Source organism: Malaclemys terrapin, chromosome 13, assembly GCF_027887155.1.
Source record: "Malaclemys terrapin pileata isolate rMalTer1 chromosome 13, rMalTer1.hap1, whole genome shotgun sequence".
Classification (NCBI taxonomy): domain Eukaryota; kingdom Metazoa; phylum Chordata; order Testudines; family Emydidae; genus Malaclemys; species Malaclemys terrapin.
The window spans coordinates 15,087,216-15,108,447 of record NC_071517.1 but is presented as its reverse complement, the minus strand read 5'-3'; the positions used below and the strand labels follow the sequence as shown (position 1 = coordinate 15,108,447).

The 21,232-nt window shown below is 57.0% G+C and overlaps 1 protein-coding gene across 2 annotated transcripts in view; it reads right to left on the bottom strand.

The window, feature by feature from the left end:
- Nucleotides 1–522: 522 nt before the first annotated feature.
- Nucleotides 523–21,232, bottom strand: part of MYO15B (myosin XVB) — a 47,642-nt gene continuing 26,932 nt past the window's right edge. For both annotated transcript variants that reach the window (XM_054046568.1, XM_054046569.1), the window contains exons 22-43: nucleotides 20,813–20,872; nucleotides 20,508–20,583; nucleotides 19,452–19,567; nucleotides 18,671–18,789; nucleotides 17,976–18,117; nucleotides 17,733–17,844; nucleotides 16,951–17,111; nucleotides 16,340–16,452; nucleotides 16,156–16,210; nucleotides 15,821–15,893; nucleotides 15,394–15,470; nucleotides 14,933–15,009; nucleotides 11,808–11,938; nucleotides 11,061–11,155; nucleotides 10,751–10,828; nucleotides 9,840–9,936; nucleotides 8,919–9,067; nucleotides 7,746–7,867; nucleotides 6,311–6,444; nucleotides 5,702–5,835; nucleotides 5,149–5,289; nucleotides 523–2,237 (exon numbers count right to left, since the gene is read on the bottom strand). In XM_054046568.1, the coding sequence (XP_053902543.1) occupies nucleotides 2,178–2,237; nucleotides 5,149–5,289; nucleotides 5,702–5,835; nucleotides 6,311–6,444; nucleotides 7,746–7,867; nucleotides 8,919–9,067; nucleotides 9,840–9,936; nucleotides 10,751–10,828; nucleotides 11,061–11,155; nucleotides 11,808–11,938; nucleotides 14,933–15,009; nucleotides 15,394–15,470; nucleotides 15,821–15,893; nucleotides 16,156–16,210; nucleotides 16,340–16,452; nucleotides 16,951–17,111; nucleotides 17,733–17,844; nucleotides 17,976–18,117; nucleotides 18,671–18,789; nucleotides 19,452–19,567; nucleotides 20,508–20,583; nucleotides 20,813–20,872 (2,322 nt within the window). In that variant the 3' untranslated portion in view covers nucleotides 523–2,177. The remainder of the gene's footprint in view (nucleotides 2,238–5,148; nucleotides 5,290–5,701; nucleotides 5,836–6,310; nucleotides 6,445–7,745; nucleotides 7,868–8,918; nucleotides 9,068–9,839; nucleotides 9,937–10,750; nucleotides 10,829–11,060; nucleotides 11,156–11,807; nucleotides 11,939–14,932; nucleotides 15,010–15,393; nucleotides 15,471–15,820; nucleotides 15,894–16,155; nucleotides 16,211–16,339; nucleotides 16,453–16,950; nucleotides 17,112–17,732; nucleotides 17,845–17,975; nucleotides 18,118–18,670; nucleotides 18,790–19,451; nucleotides 19,568–20,507; nucleotides 20,584–20,812; nucleotides 20,873–21,232) is intronic.

Genomic DNA, 21,232 nt, shown 5'->3' with positions numbered 1-21,232 from the left:
AATCTATTGTCTGCCGTTGCTGTGACGGGGGAGGGAGGGGCCTGACGACATGTACCCAGAACCGCCCGCGACACTGTTTTGCATCATCCGGGCATTGGGATCTCAACCCAGAATTCCAAGGGGCGGCGGAGACTGCGGGAACTGTGGGATAGCTGTGGGATAGCTACCCATAGTGCAATGCTCCGGAAGTCGACGCTAGCCTCGTACTGTGGACGCGGTCTGCCGACTAGAGCACCTAGAGCATTTTATTGTGTGGACATACACAATCGGCTGTATACAACCGATTTCAATAAAACCTGCTTCTATAAATTCGAACTAATTTCGTAGTGTAGACATACCCTAAGTGTCTTGTTTCTCTTCCTCCCTCTAGTCTTTCACAGTGCCCTGGTGCTGCACCCTCCCCTTCCAAGGTCCTGGGAGAAGGGAGGTGGGGCCAGGTTGTTAGAGCTGCCTCCTGCCTGTGTGTGTGGGGGGGGGGGGGGGGGGGGGAGGGGAGACGGGGACAGGAGAGAATATACAGGCAACAGATCTAAAGCAGTAGGGGCCATTTCAAAGGTGAAGGTTGAATTGCCCTGAGAATGGTTTTGTTAATGCTGTACTTTGCTTGGAGAGAGGACTGGCCAACAGAACTCCTGGCTTCTAGTGCCAGCTCTGTTACACAAGGAATCAGTCAGCCATTTAAGTCTCTGACAAAGCGGCCAACCCTCTTAGCACATGGGCTGCTGGGGACTGAATGTGCAGTCTCCACATGAGGCTCTTTCCTAACCCTTTCTTCCTTCCCACCCTGCAAGAGGTTGTCGTGCCCCTGGAAAACTCAGCCATGGGCCAGCTGGAGCATGGGCAGCTAGAGTGCAAGATTCGTTCATGGCTCAAACTGGGAGGCAGCAGCAAGGAAGGCCTTTTAGCCTCCGTACCCGTGTAGTCATTGGCGTTAGTTACAATATGGACACTTGGCTACCAGGAACTGCTGCCTTTGCCAACTCACATCACATTATCCCCAGTGAATTCCTAGTGAGTAGCTAATGTTCACGCGCTGAGCATCAGGGCTGGCTTTCAGTAGCTGGCCCAAGGGGCCATGTTCATTCCCAACCTGCTCATGCTTTTCAAATGCCCCAAAAGGTGCCCATGAGCCCCCACTGACAGAACAGCCTCTTTGCCTAGTGCACATGGAAACCAACGGTTTTATTTTCATAGCTCCAAAAACTGAAAGGAACCGAGACTTTAATAATTTATTGGTTATTAAATGTTTCATTGATTTTTTTTTTCCACAGAAGCATAAACACCTCTCCCCCAGCTGGAGATCTATAGTAATAAAATAAATTAAGGATTTATTTTTTACATTCTGATTTTTTCCCCTCTGTTGGGGAAGGCAATTTGTATCTTAGTTCGCTGGGCAAGTAGGCATCATTTAAATATACAGCTGTATGGTCAGACTGAGTTCTTCAGATTAGAAAGAAAAATCAACATACACTATGCAGACAGCCAGTAAGAAATCAGAGTAGCCGTCAACAGTCTTACCATTGCAGCTCAAACTCTGCCTTGGCATAGGTGGTAATTGCATATTGACACTCACTGACCTGCTCCGTGATAATGTCCAAGAGCTGCCACCAGTAAGATAAGAGGCCGCTCTCAGGAATTTAATGCCAGTGGATGGAGTCGTATCTTTTTCTGGGTGATACAAAGTCTCTGGCAAGTACCAGACTCCCCTGCTGCTGCCATGTGTGAGTTTGTTGTTAGTGCAAAAAAGGACTGCAGTCCTGTACCTGGAAGTCCCTGGGCTGCTCCTCCCCACTTGCTTGTAGCAGCTTGTGAAAGAGCAGGGCCTTGGGCCATTGCGTGCTCCACTCTGGCTGGGGAGACCATGCAGCTCCAAAGGACGCTGAATGGGAGTGACGTACGAACCAAGCCTGGGACGGGAAGGGATGAGGAGCAGCACTACGGCGGAGGTCCAGGTTCTGGCACGTGGTGGTGCAGAAGTAAGGTGACCAAACAGCTTGGAGGCCAGGCTGGCAAGGGAGTGGCAGCCTTGGAAAGCAGGAGAGGGGAGTGTGCTGGTAGAACAAGGCAGCTGGAGAGCAGGATGGTGAATGGGGCACAGGCCAGTGTGAGAAGTGCTTGATAAGCTGTCCAAGCTGAGGATAGCCCTGTTCTGCTTAGCCGTCTTCCAGCCTGGGTCTTTAGGGCTGAGATTCTCCCTCCTCCAGGATGACTGTGATCGTGTGGTACAGTTCCTTGGCCTGTAAAGATTACAGCGCAGTAGAAGTAATTCCCTGTTTACCCTGAACACCGCAGCCCCTCCCGGTCCTGGCCCCTTCACTTCCTCACCTCTCCTAAGGTGGAAATTTGACACCCACAGAGGCTACATCCAGCCACCTACCTCCACTAAACCAGCAGGGCTGGGCTTAAACCCCAGGCCTTCTCTTGGCAAAGCAGCTGCTTGCTACCTGTGCTCTTTCTTATACAGATCTTGCCCAATACTTCAGAACCAGCATGTAACCCAGGTGCCAAGGGAAATGCTTAGACCCTGGTCGCTGGCTATAAATCTTAGGGGATTTGTTTATTCCACTATAACAGGGGGAGGCGGGGAATGATTGTTCTGTGCTGCTGCAAGAACAGGGGCATTCACTGACTCACTACAAGGCTGGTAGCTGAATGGGGGGGGGTCGTAATTCTAGCCTTCCAAAGTGAAACTTCAGGCCTGTCTGGGGGGAGCCCTGAGTAGCTGGGGCACTCCAGCGACTCTGCACTATCTCCCGTGTGGATACACTTCAGTGTCCTTAGCTAAAGCACACAAAGGCGCTCATATGGTGGAGTACGAGTATCCACACACAGAGATGGTGCATGCCCTCGCTTACTCTGCACTAAGGCTACGTCTCTGCTGGCGCTGTAGGGGGTAAGTGCCAGCTCAGGCAGACGAACCCTCGCTAGCTCTGAGCACGTTAGGTGCTAAAAATAGAAGAGTAGCTGCAGTGACTCCGCCGCTGGCTGCCCCGAGTTTATTCCTGCCTGAAACCGTAGATATGTACTCAGGGCGGTTAGCTCCTGGCACCGCCTCGGCTCCACGTCTGGCTGTAGCACGCTAGAGTGGGACCGGCTCCCTGAGCTGGAAATACCTTCCAGCTCTGGCCTAGGCATACCCTACCATCCCTGGGTAGACGAGCCCATCGAGGTTTAGCAGCCCTAGAGCCTGCGGCTGGCCTGAGCCTGTTCCTTACGCAAGGAAAAGCCATCACAAATTTCAAGGCAGTTTTCCTGCTCAAGGCTTTAGCAGCTGCCATTTCCTCCCCCAACCAGGGCCCAGAGTCTCACGCTGCACCTACTGCAGGAGCCTGAATGCTGGGCTTGCCCAGCAAAGAGCCTGCGAGCTCTCCTATCACATGCGAGAGCGATGCAGCCGCTGCAGGTAGTGCAAGGGAAGGTGCTGCTGTGTTCTGGGAACCTCGGAGGATCACACCCAGGCTAAAGGAAACAGGCCAGTTTGGATGGGACATGACCCGGGATAGCCCATGGAGTGGCTCTAGCTTGCCACCCTCTGCTATAGAGGGATGCCCTTGGTTGAGTACAGTTCCCAGCGCAATACCAACAATGCTGTCTGGCTGAAGAGGGAGCAGTGGATGCTGGGAACTGTAGTTCGCAGAGCCCCTATCTCCGAGCTAAGGGAAGGCTCTAGTGCTGTCAGCCTCGGTCTCAGTTGGACAAAGTGTGTAGGGTTACCATATTTTGTGCCTCCAAAAGGAGGACACTCCACGGGGCCCCCAGCCCCGCCCCCTCCCCCGCCCCAACTCCGCCCCCTCCCCAAAGTCTCCGCCCCCTCCCCTGCTTCCCGCGAACATTTAATTCGCGGGAAGCCTGGGCAGGTAAGGGGGGGTGTGGGGGGAGGAGGTGCGGCCCAGGCTGGCCCCCCAGGCGGCTCCAGCCTGGGTCGGCTCGGGCCCTCGGGTGCCGGCCCTGGCCCCCGGCCGACCACCCCCGGCCCGCCCAGCACTGCCGGCCCCCGGCGGCCCAGCGCACCCCCCGGATCCCGGCCCCGGCGGCCCAGCACACCCCCCCGGATCCCGGCCCCGGCGGCCCAGCGCACCACCCCGGCGGCCTGGCTCCCGGCCCGACCCCCCGGCTCCCGGCCCAACGCACCCCCCCCGGCGGCCCGGCTCCCGGCCCGACCTCCCGGCCCCGCGCACCCCCCCGGCGGCCCGACCCCGCTGCCCAGCGCACCCCCCCCGGCGGCCCGACCCCGCTGCCCAGCGCACCCCCCCCAGCGCACGCCCCAGCGGCCCGGCTCCCGGCCCGACCCCCCGGCTCCCGGCCCCGCGGACCCCCCCGGCCCCGCGGCCCAGCGCACCCCCCCCGGCGGCCCGGCTCCCGGCCCGGCCCCGCGAACCCCCCCGGCGGCCCGGCTCCCGGCCCGACCCCCCGGCTCCCGGCCCCGCGAACCCCCCCGGCGGCCCGGCTCCCGGCCCGACCCCCCGGCTCCCGGCCCGGCCCCGCGCACCCCCCCGGCGGCCCGGCTCCCGGCCCGACCCCCCGGCTCCCAGCCCCGCGGCCCAGCGCACCCCCCCCCGGCGGCCCGACCCCGCTGCCCAGCGCACCCCCCCCCAGCGCACGCCCCAGCGGCCCGGCTCCCGGCCCGACCCCCCGGCTCCCGGCCCCGCGGACCCCCCCGGCCCCGCGGCCCAGCGCACCCCCCCCGGCGGCCCGGCTCCCGGCCCGGCCCCGCGAACCCCCCCGGCGGCCCGGCTCCCGGCCCGACCCCCCGGCTCCCGGCCCGGCCCCGCGCACCCCCCCGGCGGCCCGGCTCCCGGCCCGACCCCCCGGCTCCCGGCCCCGCGGCCCAGCGCACCCCCTCGGCGGCCCGACCCCGCGGCCCCGGCCCGGCTCCCGGCCCAGCACCGCGCGCCTGGCACCGCGACCCCGGCCCAGCCCTCCCTCCCGATTTTCCCGGACATGCCCGGCTTTTGGGGGATTTCCCCCCGGACGGGGATTTGAGCCCCCAAAAGCCGGACATGTCCGGGAAAATCCGGACGTATGGTAACCCTAAAAGTGTGGGCACCAGTGAGCTGGAGAAACCAACTGCGACAGGATTAAATATCGTTCCAGTAACTATGTTCATTGTCATGGCCAGTAGCAGGCAGTGCTCAGGGCTCTCTTTACCTGTTGCAGTTCAAACCACATGGTCTGAGGATTTTCCACAGAGCCATAGTTCACTTCCAGACCCGGCACCCCGGAGTCGTCCAAAGGCCGCAGGGTTCGCATCCTCTGCACCTCCTTCAGTGGGATGCGGCAGCAGAGCTCCTGTGCCCAGGGAGAGAACCCGCCATCAGAGGGGCTGCTCCAGTGCAGGACACGGAGGATCAGGAGCCCAATGCCCTCAACACCCCACCCCTAGTGCAGGCTTTCACCACAGTCATGTAAATACAGAACGTTAAGGAAGCAGAGCTCAGCCCTTGAACCTCTTCTATGCCAGTGCAGGGCTATAGGACACATCATGGAAAAACCACCGAGCCAAAGTACTGGGTGGGGGTCCTGGTGCCAGCTTACCTCCATGCTCACTGTGTAGGGGGGTGGCAGCGAGTGGACAAAGTCCACTGGTTTTGTCCCCTGCCATGGACTCCGACTTGTGCGAGAAAGAGAAAGTTCGCACAAAGCCAATGCACGAGTGGGCCGAGGTAGCGAGATACTGACCCCGATGCTCTGGGCAGCATACCTGGGACCTGCTGGCCACAACGACGATGTGGTCCCTATTCACTCCCAGGATGCAGGGTAGAGGAATCCTGGGCTCGCTGCACCGCTCCACGGGGTACACGTTGTAGCCGAAGAGAGGCAGCTGGATCACATGCTCTGCGGGAAGGGAGACTGTACTAATGCCTATGTCCAAAATCTGCAGAACGCTACGTGAGACAGCGCCAAGCGCTTGTTTGCAAATCAAACAGCAATAATGGCAACTCCCCATCCCCTCACTGCAGCCACACGCTGGCTTTATTCATGCCCTGGCCTTTGAAGAACAGTAAATACGCGCAAAACCAGAACCCCATGAAAAGCTCTTAAGGGTTTTGCATGGAACCCTGGCAGGCCTCCAAAGAGCCAAGGCCAGAGGTGGGGACCTTCTATGACGAATGCCCTGGCCCCAGGCTGAGCTCAGGTTCCCTGGTCCTGGGCTCGTCAAGGCTTTAAGGATCATTGCCAACTTTGCAATAGCACCTGGTGGCAAACAGGAAGCCAGCGCAAAGGTGGCATCCACTGAGCCCAGGCAGCAAGCAGTGCTAGGGGCTCTTCCCTTCCCTCTCCCAGGGGCCCCTGTCCACAGTCGCCTCACCTACAAACTGGATTTTTGCCTTCTGCTGGCCGAGTGGCTTCATGGTTTCCAGCAGCCGGTTGACTTGGCTTTGGAGAGCCTGTGGGTTGACGAGCTGGAGCACGGGCTTTGGGGTATAGTCCATCAACTCCTGACTAACCAGACAAGCAGAGAACATAAGGCCATGCCTGCACGAACAGTTACTGCATGGCAAGCTGGGGTGCAGAGCTACAGCGCTCCAGCTGGCCGCCCACTACCTGTCAGCACGCACTAGGGAACAGGTAGTGCGCCTCAGCAGGCTCCACATACACCATTAGTGCGCGGCCGGTTAGATTTGCTCCCCGACGTGCTGGGCAGTAAGTGTTCACTTAGACATGCCTTAACTCACTTCCATGCGGGGTTAGTAGAGAAGAACCACACAAGACTAGTTGAGGGCATCAAGAGGACATGAGATCAGTTTATAGGGGCAGGTGGACTAAGTTATGTGTGAGTTAGACACAGACGAAACAAGGGACATCCAACTTCAGCAGGAAAGAAACGTACACACCAGCGAAGGGCAAGCCAGTGCCCAGTGAAATAATGTACGTCCCAAAGACAACTAGCACTATTTGAATGAAGGTTGCAGCATTGCAATAGAACTACATGGTGTTGCGTTCTTGTATAGCTAGCCAGTGGGGGCTCTGGGGCCACCGGTCCCCCTAAACCAAATAGCACTTTACACCTCACCCCCATCCTGGCTTACTGGAGTGCCTTTACAGCTTCCCCCTCAAGCAGACATTCCTGACCACCTAGTACCCCAGAGCCAGGATGGTTCATCTCCACCAGCGCTGGTTCATGGGAATTTCAAAGATGCTTCCACCTCTGCCAACACCACCCCAGTCTACACAGGGTCCAAGGACGCTGTAAGGGAGCCTGCAAATGAAGCTCCCAGCTGGTGGAAGGAATCTTTGTCTCCGTGCAGCCTCCTTTAGGCAACCTTCATCCATATTTATTAGATGCCTAAATATGGTGCCTAATGTTAGTGAAAATTTTGCCCTAATGAGAGAGAACAAGGGAACATTCAATAAAATTGAAAGGCAACGAGTTTAAACCGGATCAGAGGGAACCCGTTGAACTCAAGTCATTGTAACCTTGCGGGACTTTGCCACAAAATACCAATGATGATAAGAGCTTAGTAGAATTTTTTTTTAAAAGATGTTACGTGGCTACTGAGAATCTTCACAGGTTGGCTAAGAGCGTAAGAGGGATGTGAACCCTCGTGCTTCCAAGCGTGAGCCAGCCACCAAGTGCCTGGGGCCAGGAAGGAACTTCCCCTACAGCCAGATTATTCCATAATTATCCACTGCAGGATTTCTTGCATCTTGCTTTGAAGCATCAAGACAGGACTCTGGACTACCTAGAACACTGCTCTGGTCCAGGCTGGCCACCCCTGGAAACCCCACAGAGACAGACTTACTTGGATGGTGGGGAGCCCAGTCCTCTGGCCCAGTGCTGGAAAAGGGCCATGGTGCCCACCTGCTTCTCCAGTTCACTGTTGTAGTTCAGCAACAGCATCCCTTTCAGGTAATCCCGCTGCACCTGAGAGCAACCACAGCACAGGGGAAGCTTGCCAGCTGCTAAGAACTGGCCTGGCTGGCCTCCCGCGGCAGAGGCCTGGATTCTGCACTGCAGGGAGTTCTATTGAGAGAGCACTAGAGCAGACGCCTAGCTCCCAGCCCCATTCTGGCAGATGCAAATAGCCAGGGACAGCAGGAACCCAATACAAAGAGCTCTGCTTGTCCTCACACCCCAGCTCTAACTGGATGCCAGGCCACAAGCTCCAGCCTGGGCCCAGGGCAGCAGGGTGAGGGCCCCTCTTCGTTACTCAGCCAAAAGGCACCAGCAACTCACTAGTGGGGCATGTTCTGGGTACCATACAGACCCCATGATCGACCTTTGGGCTCCCTGTCTTTCACACCTAGCTACCTGCACTGCACCCTTTAGCCTCTTCTTTGCACACTGCTTCACAGACCGCACGGTGCTGCATGTGAGCCAACCAAATGGGACGGGGATCTCTGGAGCAGCGTTCTCCAAGCAGGGGAAGGGAAGGAGGAGGAAGCAGGAGGGGTCTGCTCACTGATACCTAAACGCTGGATTTAGCCAATACAGCTGCAAACAGCATCCTGGCAGCCTGTAAGGGTGGCTGCCCTACGCACAGGGCTGGGGTGAGTACTGGGCTCTTCCCCAGGGGGAGATGTGAGAGAGGGGACAGGCCCCAAGGAGGATCAGACAGTGATGGGAGCGTTAAGAACATTAGCAGCCACAAAAACCAACTCAGATCTCATGCTTCAGTCCAGAAGCTGGCTGCCTCCCCTACTGCTTTACTGCCCGGGAGGACACGGGGGCTGCCATCCTTGGATCAAGCGTTAGCTATTGGCCACTCCTGGAAGTGGGATACTGGGCTGCATGGATGGTACCTGTGTGAGACCCTCGGGGGAGTTCTCAAGACCCACAAGCAGTGTGTGGTTGGCTCTTTGGAGAAGTCCCTTAGCAGTATGCACAGTGCCCCTGGACTCTGCTCCGTGGCTGGTTGGCGTGGCTGCGTGGGCCTCAGGGGGCTCGTGCGGATGGTGCTGACTCCGCAAGTTACCTGGCTGTAGTGAGTGCTGACATAAATCTCGTTCTCAAAGTGCAGGGGTATCTTCCAGGAGAGCCGCCGTAAATCCAGGATCACGGAGCTATCCTCCAGCAGGTAGTCATGGATGTATTCGTTCTGGCGCACCGGCCTCACCATCTTCCCTGTACACGCACAGCCGTGTCACCACCTCCTCAGAGCAACTCCGGGAGGGCACCAGGGGGCCTCTTCACCGCCACACAGTCCCCCAGTGTCAAATAGCGCTAGCCACCAGTCATTCAAGGGGAGAACCAGCTTTAAGAGCAAGCAACACAGACTACCAGACAAGAGTCCCCCAGCCCTTGGGGGTAGGTGTCATAAACCAGGGAACCCCAAGCAGGAAGGCGCCATCAGTTAAGGGCACTTCCCCAGCTCTCGTGGGGGAAGGGCAGCAGGGGAAGCAGCAGCCATGATACTTTGTGCTGGAGAAACCGCGTTTAGAAAGCAGCCACCTGCAGCAAACGCTAACAGGCTAGGAGGGACGTTCAGCCGCTGCTTGTTCCCATCGCAGCGTCACTGACGCTGCAGCCTGGTGTGCAGCAGCATCACCACAGGGCCCAACACCAGCACGTGGGGAGGAGGAGCTGACGGGCCAGGCACAGTGCTAGCCGATGCTCAGGGACTGCTCCCTGCTAGCAGCCCCAGGGGGAAGCACCCACAAAGGGGAAGGGGAAGAAGCCAGGCCATGCCCCCTCCTCACAATGCACCTCAGAGCTGCCTCTAGGGTGGGCTGGCCTGGCTCACTCTGCCCTATCCCAGCTGATTTCAGCAACCTGCGGGTGTGGAGCCCTGTGGGAGGGAGAGGGGTCAGAGAGGTTCCCAGCTGAGCCAAAGCCCCACATCAGGTAACTCTGCAGGGATCTACCCCAGGACAACACAAACACTGTTTTTACTTGCCGCCGTTCTTGCTGGCGAAGAGAGCGAACTCCTGGATCTCCTCCTGCTCGTTGATCCCCATCTGCTCACAGATCTCCTGCACCACTTCCGCAGCCACCTGCAGCCAGGGAGGGAGATGGGGGGGTTTTACCCTCGGGACCGGGCAAACACCCCTTCCAAAGGGCGAGCAGATGCCTCTGGCCTCACTTCCTGCTACAGGGTGGGCGTGACGGGGAATGGAGAGTGACAGAGCAGAACCCAAAGACAGTCTGGGCACAGATATGCCAGCCAGCCTCTGGGGCTGGTGGTTTCTCTGTCCATACCCCAAAGGGGCAGCAGCTGGGAACGTTTGCTTGTTCAGTGAATCAACCCTCGAAAAGCCCTGACACTGATTCACAGGGGATGATTCCGACTCAATTCTACTGAGCCCAGAAAGCTTGAAGCACCTTTGCCCCGGGCAGGGCTCTGGGAGCAGCCAGGTAACTTACAAGCCCAGCCCAATGAGGATGGGGTTCCCCTGTCCCCGCAGTTCTGGAGGGGAAGGTAATGACAGTTCTCTGCTAATGAGACATTGCGCAGACGCATGGCTGCGGAGCGGCTGCTCAGTCCCAGGACCCGTCCAGCACTCCCGGCATGGGGCAGACGCACGGACCAAGGGGGCCACCCAGCACTCCCGGCATGCGGGGCCCCAGGGGCGCCCTTGGCATGGGGCAAACACTTGTGAGTTGTGCTGGTACTGTCACATCCCAGGAGGGAGCCGGTGCCAGCCGACACGAGGAGCCAACCAAGTCCCAGGGCTGGAATTATCTCCTAGCTTGGCTCTTCCCGGGAGCACTAGGCAGGGGCTCACCCATGTGACTGTGTAACACTGCCCATCTCCCCAGTGCCCTAGAGCCTGGACCAAACGTGGGTGCCGGGGGCAGGGAACTCACAGTGAATGTCTTGATTTTGGTGGTATATTCCAGGGCCCCGGGCAGGACGATCACTATCCGGCGGGAGCCACGCCCCTTCTGCCCAGGGAAAGCACAGGGTCAGATAGAAAGGTGGCAATGAACCCATACAACCCCCACAGTGCTCACTCCGCCCTGCGCTGCACCATCTCCACCCCAAACACTCCCCTCCCACACCCAGCACCCTCCACTCATGTCCCATGGCACCCAACCCACCTCCACAGCTCCCTTCTCCCCATGCCACCCCCACCCTGCATGCCCCAGACACCCCGCTTCTCCCCCTGCCAGGTACCAGGAGCGCTTCCATCTCCACGCGGAAGGGCAGGTGCCGGCGGCCGCCGTACATGATCATCTTCCGCAGGTTGCCATAGCAGGTCCTGGCTAGATCTGTGGGAAAGGGAGAGATGCTACAAGCCGAGGAAGAGGAAGGGCTGAGCAGCTAATCCCCCTGGGCCGGGTCAGCCTGCAGGCACCAGACCCTGATCAAGGCCTCTGCTCTAGTGGAAGAGACACCTAAGCCCTTTCCAACAGAAATCCACCCAGGGCAGCACAGGCCTCTCTGCGACCTGCTGGGGTTGGCAGGGGACAAACGGGGTACAGGAGGTTGCAGGGGAGGGCGGAGGACTGGCAGCCTCCTCTGTTCCCTGGGTTCTTATGAGACTGTCACCCCAAGCGCCTCAGATCCCTCCCCCCAGCCGGTTGATGGCTCAAGTGACAGAGCAGCCTGACCGGCCCTCAGCCCCACGGGTACAGTTATAACCAGATCACAGGCCACACTGACTCCAAAGGGAACTGGATCGGGCCCCTGGCAATGAGTGATCTGTCTAGACCCACCCCCTATCCATGCAGAGCCCCCAGCGGCTGCTGCTTTGTGCTAAGGGATACTTTTCAAACACTGCCCTCCAGTAACCCAAGTGCTCCAGCAACTCCCCAACGCTCCCAGGACAGCTGCTTTCTTGGGGAGAGGGAGGTCTAACCAGACCAACCCACCCCACCCCACCGCTGGTGCAAAGAGCAGGGGCTGGGAAGCAGCCGGTACCTTGGTGGGTGCTGGCTGGATCGGCGCTGGCTTGCTGCAGGAATTTGGTGGCGTATGGCATCAAGGTGTTGGAGGGAAGGAAGAAGCCAGTGAGCAGGCTCAGGAGCCGCCAGCCATGGATACAGCTTTCCCTGCAGGGCCCAGAGAAACAGAGGACACTGGCTCGCCAGGTATGGTAGTGAGGGAGGCAGGGGGAGAAACTCTCACACGCAGGGGGAGGGACACCCTCGGGTGGAGGGGGGGGTTGAAAAGAACTAAAACCAATGTCACCAACTCACAATTTTATCACGAGTCCTGTAATATTTGGGGGGGTTCTTAAAGCTCCTGCTCCTGGAGTCATGAGATCCGGGGAGGAGCTCAGTTTTCATTTACAATACAGCGATGTGTCTAGCCCACCTGGCTGCAGAGAGAACGCTTGAAAACTGACCCCTAAAGGCTCCGGCACTGGGAGGCTGATAGAGGGAACCCGCCAGGGATTATTCTTTACAATCTCACGAGTTTTAAGTGAATCTCAGGATTTGGCAGGGCGGTGGGGGAGGTGGAGAGAGAAAGAAAATGGTGTGGAAGGGACTTCAGTTGAAAACCGCTCCACTGCTCCAATAGCACAGGGATGTCTAACAACATGGATGCCTGGCTGGAGAAGGAGATGGGGAAGGGATTGATGGCGGGAGAGAAAACCCACAGTGAAAACAAAACCCTCCACTGCACACACAATTCTCCCCCCAGGGACAGAGAGCAGCAAACCACCCGGGATGGATGTCAGTCACATGGCTTAACACGTGGCTGAACGGGGCTCTGCTACCCCGGTGCTGAGGAAGGTACAAGAACCCGAACAGAACAGAAAACAGTGAGCATGAGACTGTTTTTTCGATCATTTCAGCCAGGAAAAGGAAGCTCAGCAGCTGCTAGGTGAACTGGATCCATGTCAGGGACCTGCACCACAGTCACACCGGGGCCCCCCTCAGGTATCGGCACCCTGTTGTGCTGGGCGCTGTACGTGCACACACAGGCCTTGTCTACACACCCACATACATTGTACTACTTCAGGGATAGCAGTGTAGTTATACTGGTACAGCTACCCTAGAGTGAATGCAGTTATAGGAGAAGTAACCTCCTTCCTGATCAGGAATAGGCTGTTGTGGTCTAACCCCCTTTATACCTGCATCTGCAGTAGGGCTTGTACCAGTATAACCCTATTTCAGTCAAAATTCTCCCCACACCTGGCAGTTTTCCCAGTACAAAGCCTGCATGGACAAAACCTTGGAACCAAGAGACAGGCTCTGCCCCTGGGAGCTCCCAGTCGGGGCGACTGACCTATCACACAGCGCTGCAGGAGGACAGGGACGGATGGAGGCAGTGATAGGTGCCATTCAGCCTTGGATCAGTGGTCTCTGGAGGAGAACCAAAGGCCGGCTGTCCCCAGGAAGAGCAGAGATAAGGCACAAGAACGTGCACCAATAACTGGAATCGCTGCAGCAGCCACAGGAATGCAAGGGCATCTCAGAGCCATCAGCAGCTTATCAGGGAGCTCAATAAAGAGGCAATTGGGACTCATCAAGTCACCAGGGCAAAATGTCTGTCAGTGCAAATATACCTCAGCAACTGAGACAGACAAGAGCATTGTTCCATGAGTGACTAATCCCAACCCATAGTTACTGTTTAACTTCTTCAGAGCCATAACCCTGGGGCGATGAGCAGATGGGGTGCACGCGCAGGGAGCTGGGCATGCTTACCGGTATCCACCAGGTGCCCTTATAAACTGCACGGCCTATGGTAATGCATATGCCAGGCAATTACTGCTCTGTAGTGGGGCCCACCAAGTTTACACCAGGGTAACTTCACGGACTGCAGGGGATTTACTCCTGGTTTACACCAGCATAAGAGAGGAGAATCTCAGGTCCAATGTTTCTGCATTGCACTCACTGATGAAATAGTTGAAAAGTGACTCTGCCCCTGCTCCTTAATCAACATTAAGGTGACTGGGCAACAAAATGGCAGATGATATTCAATGTTGACAAATGCAGAGTTATGCACACTGGAAAGCAGAATCCCAACTATACATATACAATGATGGGTCTAAATTAGCTGTTACCACTCCAGAAAGAGCTTGGTGTCACTGTGGATAGTTCTCTGAAAACATCCACTCAATGGGCAGCGGCAGTCCAAAAAGCAAACAGAATGTTGGGAATTATTAAGAAAAGGATAGATATTAGGCAGAAAATATCATATTGCCTCTATATAAATCCATGGTACGCCCACATCTGGAATACTGCGTGCAGATGTGGTCGCCCCATCTCAAAAAAAGATATATTGGAATTGGAAAAGATTCAGAAAAGGCAACAAAAAATGACTAGGGGGTACGGAACAGCTTCCATATGAGGAGAGATTAATAAGACTTGGACTTTTCAGCTTGGAAAAGAGATTACTAAGAGAGGATATGATTGAGGTCTATAAAATCATGACGGGTGTAGAGAAAGTAAATAAGGAAGTGTTACTGTATTTAGTCCTCACAACACAATAACTAGGGGTCACCAAACAAAATTAATAGACAGCAGGTTTAAAACAAACAAAAGGAAGTATTTCTTCACACAACGCACAGTCAACCTGTGGAACTCCTTACCAGTGGATGGTGAGAAGGCCAAGACTATAACAGGGTTCAAAAAATAACTAGATAAGTTCATGGAGGATAGGTCCATCAATGGCTACTAGCCAGGATAGGCAGGGATGCAAAACCATGCTCTGAAATGTCCCTAGCCTCTGTTTGCCAGAAGCTGGGAATGGGCGACAGGGGATGGATCACTTGATGTTTACCTATTCAGTTCATTCCCTCTGAAGCACCTGGCATTGGCCACTGCCAGAAGACAGGATACTGGGCTAGATGGACCATTGGTCTGATCCAGCATGCACGCACACACACATACACACACACACACCTCCTGCCAGTGTGGGTTTCCCCACACTCACCGCCCTCACTCTTTATGGCCGCAAGGCCGGCTCTCCCCTTGCATCACACCATGCAGCCAGGAGGTTGCCCTCCCTGTGTTCTCCCAGTCCCTCCCTCCAACCAGGTAGCCCCCTCTGGGCACATGCCCATCTCTTGCCACGGACAAGCCCTCGGTACTCACAGCTTGGGATTATGCGTAATCTGCTTGATGACCTGGCAGTAAACCTCATCGCGCAGGTTCTCCTTCTCCTTGCAGAGCTGCACATGGGAGACCAGCATCAGAGGGGCCAGACCTCCGAGCCAACCCCTGTGACATCTCCCAAGCACACACAGGGGACCCTCGGGGCCTCACCAAAATCCACCCAGGGGTTCCCATTCACTGGTCTCTGAGCCTTCCTGGGACTGGCAGCCATCTGGCCCAGCAGGAAAGGGACTGCTCCTACATCATCTTTATGGAGAGATGCCCAAGGAGTTGAAATCATGGGTTCTCCTTCTCACCAACTCCGATTCAGATTCCACCTCTCCCTCTAAGAGGGAGTTCCCGGATCTCTGCCCACGCACACCCATTTCCCGGAGACCCCAGCTCCTGGCTTCCCATCCCCTTCAGCACCCCAGCACATTACCGTCAGGAGGACCACAAACCTGAAGAATCTCATAGATGTAATCGATCTCGGCCTGGTTCTTGAGGGTGGGCTGGTCTCCCATGAACCTCATCAAAGCTGCAAGGCAGGAGCCCGCATTAGTCTGGGACAGGATGGGTGGAAGGTGGGGCTGATGAAGCCCTGGTGTGTGGTTCCTGGGGTGTCCAGGGGGAGGGGTGTGGATCCGGACGCTAGAACACAATCTCGTCTCCAGTACGAGCACACCGAGCACCAGGCAGATGAGTTTTATGGAGCACATGGTTGTTAGAGGTGGAAGTGCCCTAGGGCCTCTGCTGTCCCTTCCCACCAGGTTATTCTTCCCTCCTCTGAGCAACAGGCATCTTTGTGTGGCCACTGGGACTGTCTAAATCAGCCCCTCTCCAGGCTCCCACAGCTGCACCCCTCTATGCCCCAGGGCAGCGACTTACTCATGAAGCTCTTTGTCGCCAGCTCACTTGTCTCACTGTCAGAGTACTGAAGCAGGGACTCCTGGATCGGGACCTGCAGAGCCAGAGAACTGGGGTGAGTGGGAGCAGTGCAGGGGAGACGCTGGCCTCGCTGGGAAGTGCAGGCAACACAGGAAATCCCAGCGTGATCGATGCATCCTGCAGGCCCAGGGACTCCAGCCCGTCAGCCCTCGACTCCAAACCGCCCACCTCCCAAATAAACACACCGCCCCGTCTGGGGCAGGGGGAGGTGGCCCTGGGCTGAAGTTCTGTCTGGAGACTCACACCTCCTTCCTTCCACCCCCAAAGACACCCACCTTGGTGTGCTCAACCAGGGCAGCTGGGCTCCTCCTCTCCGCGCTCATCCCCAGCCTAGAGAGAGGGGACATTTGTTTGGCACAAGAGATGCCCACAGAGGCTCGCTCTGCGCAGGCAGGGGCTGCCTGCATGTGTACACACATGTACACACGGCCACGAGTAGGAGGGGCCCACGCTACTCACGTGGACTGGGCCTCCCTGAAGTGCGCCATGGCAAACTCCACCATGGTGTAGTGATGGGCGTCTGGGGAGAAGGCAGAGCTGGTGATTTCCGATGCCAGGCTGGGGACAGAGCTCTGAGGGGACAGATACCGGACCCGCCCCCAATGTTAGCTCAGAGGGCCTCTCCACCACCAGTCTCTCCTCTGCAGAACCCTCTCCCTTCCCCAGGTGGGTCTTCCCCTCTCCCCTCCAGGGATCTAGCTAAGGTTCTCATCTGTTCTCCTCACAGCCTTTAATGGAGTATCCTGAACACCCCTGTGAGGCAGGATAGTGCTGTTACCCCCATGATTCAGAGAGCAATCTGAGGCACAGGGAGATTAAGTGATTCAATCAAGGTCACACAGGCAGTCTGTGGCAGAGCAGGGAACTGAACTGGGGTGTGCCAAGTCCTAGGCTGGTGCCCTAACCACTAGACCATCCTTCCTCTCACCTGTGCACTCCTACATTCATCTGGGTGACAGTAACTGGCAGGACCCTCCCCCCAGATACTTCCCTCTGCCTTTCCGGAGACCCTCCTCCGACAGCCACTCCAGAGCCCAGCCATGTCCCCCCGACCCCACCGGAGGCCTCACCTCCTTGCTAACACTTGTCTCCAGCCAGTCTCTTTTCAGGCTCTTCTGGAGCCTCTCCTGTCTGTCCAGGTGGGTGCTGAGGTAATCGGGGGCTGCTGCCAGCTGCACCATGCTGGAGGGGAAGAGGCCGGAGCGGCTGCCAACGGAGCCGAACTGCCAGCCTGCCAGAGGTGGGTGAAGAGAGGGACAGGTCGCTACCAAGGAGCATGACAGCATCAGGCAAAGAGCAAGGAGGGGTTGTGCTTCTGGCCAGCACCTCTGAGGGCTTTACAGGCGGCACAGAGCCTCACGACCCCCCCAGAATAACATCCCTGACATGCGGGCGGGGAAACAGGCACAGAGCAGGGACGTGTCTTGCGTGGAGTCACTCTGAGTCAGTGGCAGAGCTGGGCAGGAGGGCGCGGAGGGGAGCTCTCCTTCCCTGCTCTAACTCCTAGACCGCTCTTCTCATGCTGTGCCAGGCCATTGCATGCCCCCACCCGCTTAGCTCCCTCCAGATGGTGACAGATGATGCTGGGAAGGACACTAGAGGATCTCCCTGATACCCCATTGGCTGGGGCTGAGAGGAGGAAGTGGGGGTCTGCTGGTTCTGATGTTAGGCAGGGGCAGTCCCAGTGCCCGGGTTCCAGCCCTCCTCTTGCCTGGGTCTGTTTCCCGGCAACGCCGTGTTGCATAGCAGAACGCCCCCTGCATGGCAGGTGGAACATCTGGGACAATGGGCACCTGGGCACTGCCACTGCGGGTCGATTCCCATCCTGCCCAGCTCGGATCCATGCTCTCACCTGGCTCCAGCCCCTGCATGGGCAGTAACTGGATGAGGTCACCCTTTTTGAAGCTCAAGAGGCTCTTGTCATCCGTGACGTAGCTGCGCAGAGCAATGACATAGCTGGAGTCCTGTGGGGGAAGGGGACAGTGAGGGGGCTGCTGCCTGTCTCTCTGGTTCCCGTGACTGTCGAGTCCTCGTACAGCACGTTGCCCTGCCAGGCCCACATGCGCTCACCGTCGCGTCTCAGCCGCTCCCTCACCTGCTTCAGCTCCTGGAGGAAAAGCTCCACCATGGCCTTGACCTGCCGAGCCTTCGCCGAGTGCAGGATCAGCTGTTCGTTCTTCAGGGAGAACTCCAAGCTGCCGCTGCCCTTCAGCTCCACCGACAGCACCTCTGCAAAACTGAAAAGGGCCGAGCATGCTCCAGCCACCAGCACCGGAGTGGGGGGCCGGGGACACCCCCAACACTCCTATCACTGGGGCGACCAATGACAGGAAGGGCTGTTCAGTGTTTCACTAGCATCACAATCCCTTGTGCAACTGCCCCCGGGAGAACAGTCCTGGCAATGGCACTCTCACCTTGCAAACGAAACACAAGGCGGGGGGGGGGGGAGGAGGGAGGGGAAACTCAATTGAGGAGACCAGCCCACAAAAATTACCCCAGAAGGGCTGAGCGACACTCTCCAAATGGCAGTGCGTAGGCAGGGAAGCTGTCGCCCCTTTTGAACAGAGACCCTCCGCTGGCATCACCCATCTGTCTCCGGCACAAGGGGCAGAGCTCCACACGCCGACGCAGCAAAGCACGTTCTACACGTCACCATCACAACATGGAACTGCCCGACAGCCCAACAGCGAGGGAACAGACCCGCCCTCCTGCCCTGCAAGAACCACCCCCTGCAAATTTAAGTCCTGCAACTGGCTCCCCCGGAACCCACCTCTGGGCCCAGCCTCTCACCTGTAGCTGCAAAGGATTTTCAGGTATTCAGGGCTGAAGCTGGCTGCTTTTGCCATCTTCAGCAGCCGGAATCCCCGGTGAGAAACCCCAAGGAGCTGGACGTCACTTCCTCTTTCCCCCTGAAAGAAAAATCCACCCACAGGTGGGTCCTGACCACGGGCCCCTGGCAGAGAACTTAGCATGGGCCCTGTCTGAAAGGATACACCTGGGGAGACCTTTTCTCCGATATGTAAAGATGACAAGGTGCTGCCAGCCCCTGAATGCAGCACTCTGGTGACATTTCTACACCAGTCTGACAACCAACGGGCACAGCAGATAGGCAGAGACCGAGGGACAGGAGTCCGTGAGAGCTAAATAGGCCAAGGGGCGGACGGGGGCATGCTGGGGGAATTGACTCGTAGGCAAGGAGAGCATGGCAGGTGCCAAGCATAGAGCCAAGACAGACTGGGAGATATGAGAATCAGAGGGGGATAGACAGATAGACAAGGAGAAGAGACAGGAGAGGGAAAGCAAGACACAGACAAGGGAAAAGAGCGGATAGGGAGAGCATATGACAGATGGGTGGGAAGGGACGCAAAATGGGCCAGAGCTGCAGAATCTGGGTTTTTAATACCCCACAGTGTAGGGTGTTTGGAAATGGGGGTTATATACAGGAAGGGACCAGGGGCACATGTTGAGCTGGGCCTGTGTTTATTTGATTCCCCCACTATCCCAAAGCTTGGGCGGTGGGAGGGGGAAGAGATGCTGATCTGGGGTTTGGAGAAGAGAGAGACAGACTTACCTTAACTGGGAAGAGCCGGGAGAAATAGTTGGCCCAGTTATCCCGAGCAGCCACCACAATCCTCTTCTTTATCCCGTCCTCAATGGAGGTGGCATCCGTGCCGACCTGGAACTCTGCTGCCAGGAACAGAAAGCAGAAGCTCCGTCACCGAAGGTAGGGATGGCCCAGCCTCTCCGCTATGAGTTCACATACTGATTGTGCTCAGGTAGCGAGGGGCTCCTACCAACACCTTCCAACTTGGAGGCCTTCAGAAATTGGACTCCAGAAGTGAATTTTGCAGCTGGAGCCCATCTCTACCCAAAATCCACCACAATAGGACCACTTGATCCCTGGCTCTCCAATCAGCCCTATTCCCAGCCACGGTGGGAGGGGCTAGTCCTGAATATCAGGACACCCTTGTCTGGGCCAGTGGAGCTGGGCCTTCCCCACAGTTAGAACTTCTCCTGCCTCTTCCCTGCACAGCTAACTTCCTGCTGCCTGCTGGAGCCTCTTTCTGACGAAGGAAGCCCCCTGTGTCTGAACGTGCCCTCTTCAAAGTAATATCCAGCCCATACAGCGTGTCATTGCAGCCCCCTTCCCACCAGCACAATCCCCAAAGCCAAGCCGCCTCTGCTGGCTTGGCAGTCACTGGGACAAGGACACTCCAGTGCGGTTCAGCACAGATCTGTGTGACTCGTCCCCTCAAAGCCCGCTCCAGCCAATGAAACTCCCATTGAAGCAATGGGGTTAGTGGATGCAGCCTGGGGGCAGGAGCACCAAACTTCTAATCAGTCTCTGCCTCCAACTCATGATGCAGCCTAGGGCAACTCTATGTCACTGCTCTGTGTCTCAGTTTACAATGGGACTAAAATGTCTCTGGGTCACAGAGCCGCCAAGAGGATTAGTTAACGTTCCCAGGGTGCTTTGCAGATACAAACGCTGCAGGCTTAATGCCAGTACAACTCCTGCTCCCTGCAGCATCACCCACGCCAGGTTCTGCCGTGTAACCCGCTCATTGACAGCTCCTGCTAGGAGTTCTGCATCCCCGCTATGGGGAAGAACCGAGCCACCGGTTACCCAATAAGTCTTTCATCTTGCGCCTCTCCTCCTTGGAGATCCGGATGCAGGACTCCGAGTAAGTGTCTTGCATGATCTGCAAAGGAACAAAGCAGATGGGATTCCATTGGAGATGCCTCCAAACACATCAGCCCAGTGGAGTCTCTGAAGCTGCATGTCAACTAGAGACTCAGGGAGGAGAGAGCAGGTGCATGGCTTGGACAGATACAGGGGAGGGACTAATGGGTTGTTGATGAAGATGAGGCGGCAGCATGTTGGAGAGATTAGTGAACGGAGAGGATGGAATGGGACACACACACACTTACCTGCTCACACAGCAGGTTCAAGCAATACGGGTGACTGAAGTTTTCTTTGGGGTAAAACACCTGCAGCCAACACAATGAAAACATCGCCTAGGTTAGACTTGTAACAACAGGCTCTCCCGTGGGAACTGTTTTGTGATCCAGCTGTCCTACCACCAGACAAAGGGTCAACCTCCCACCATATACTGGAGACAAAGACAGCAGCGCTGGGGGAAGAGGGCTAGAGGAGAAGAGAGTCCTCACCAAAGCAGTGGAGCAGTGGGAGAAGCCTGGCTGTGTCAGCGTGTGCTCAGCTGCCAAACACGCTCGTGATAACTAAGGAAATCAGAGGGCTCCGGAGGATCAGTCAATCCACGTGGGCTCTCCTAGGTACCAGGCTGGCTAGGACTGGGAGGAGGCAGTAGGTGTCTGTTGGTTCCAATA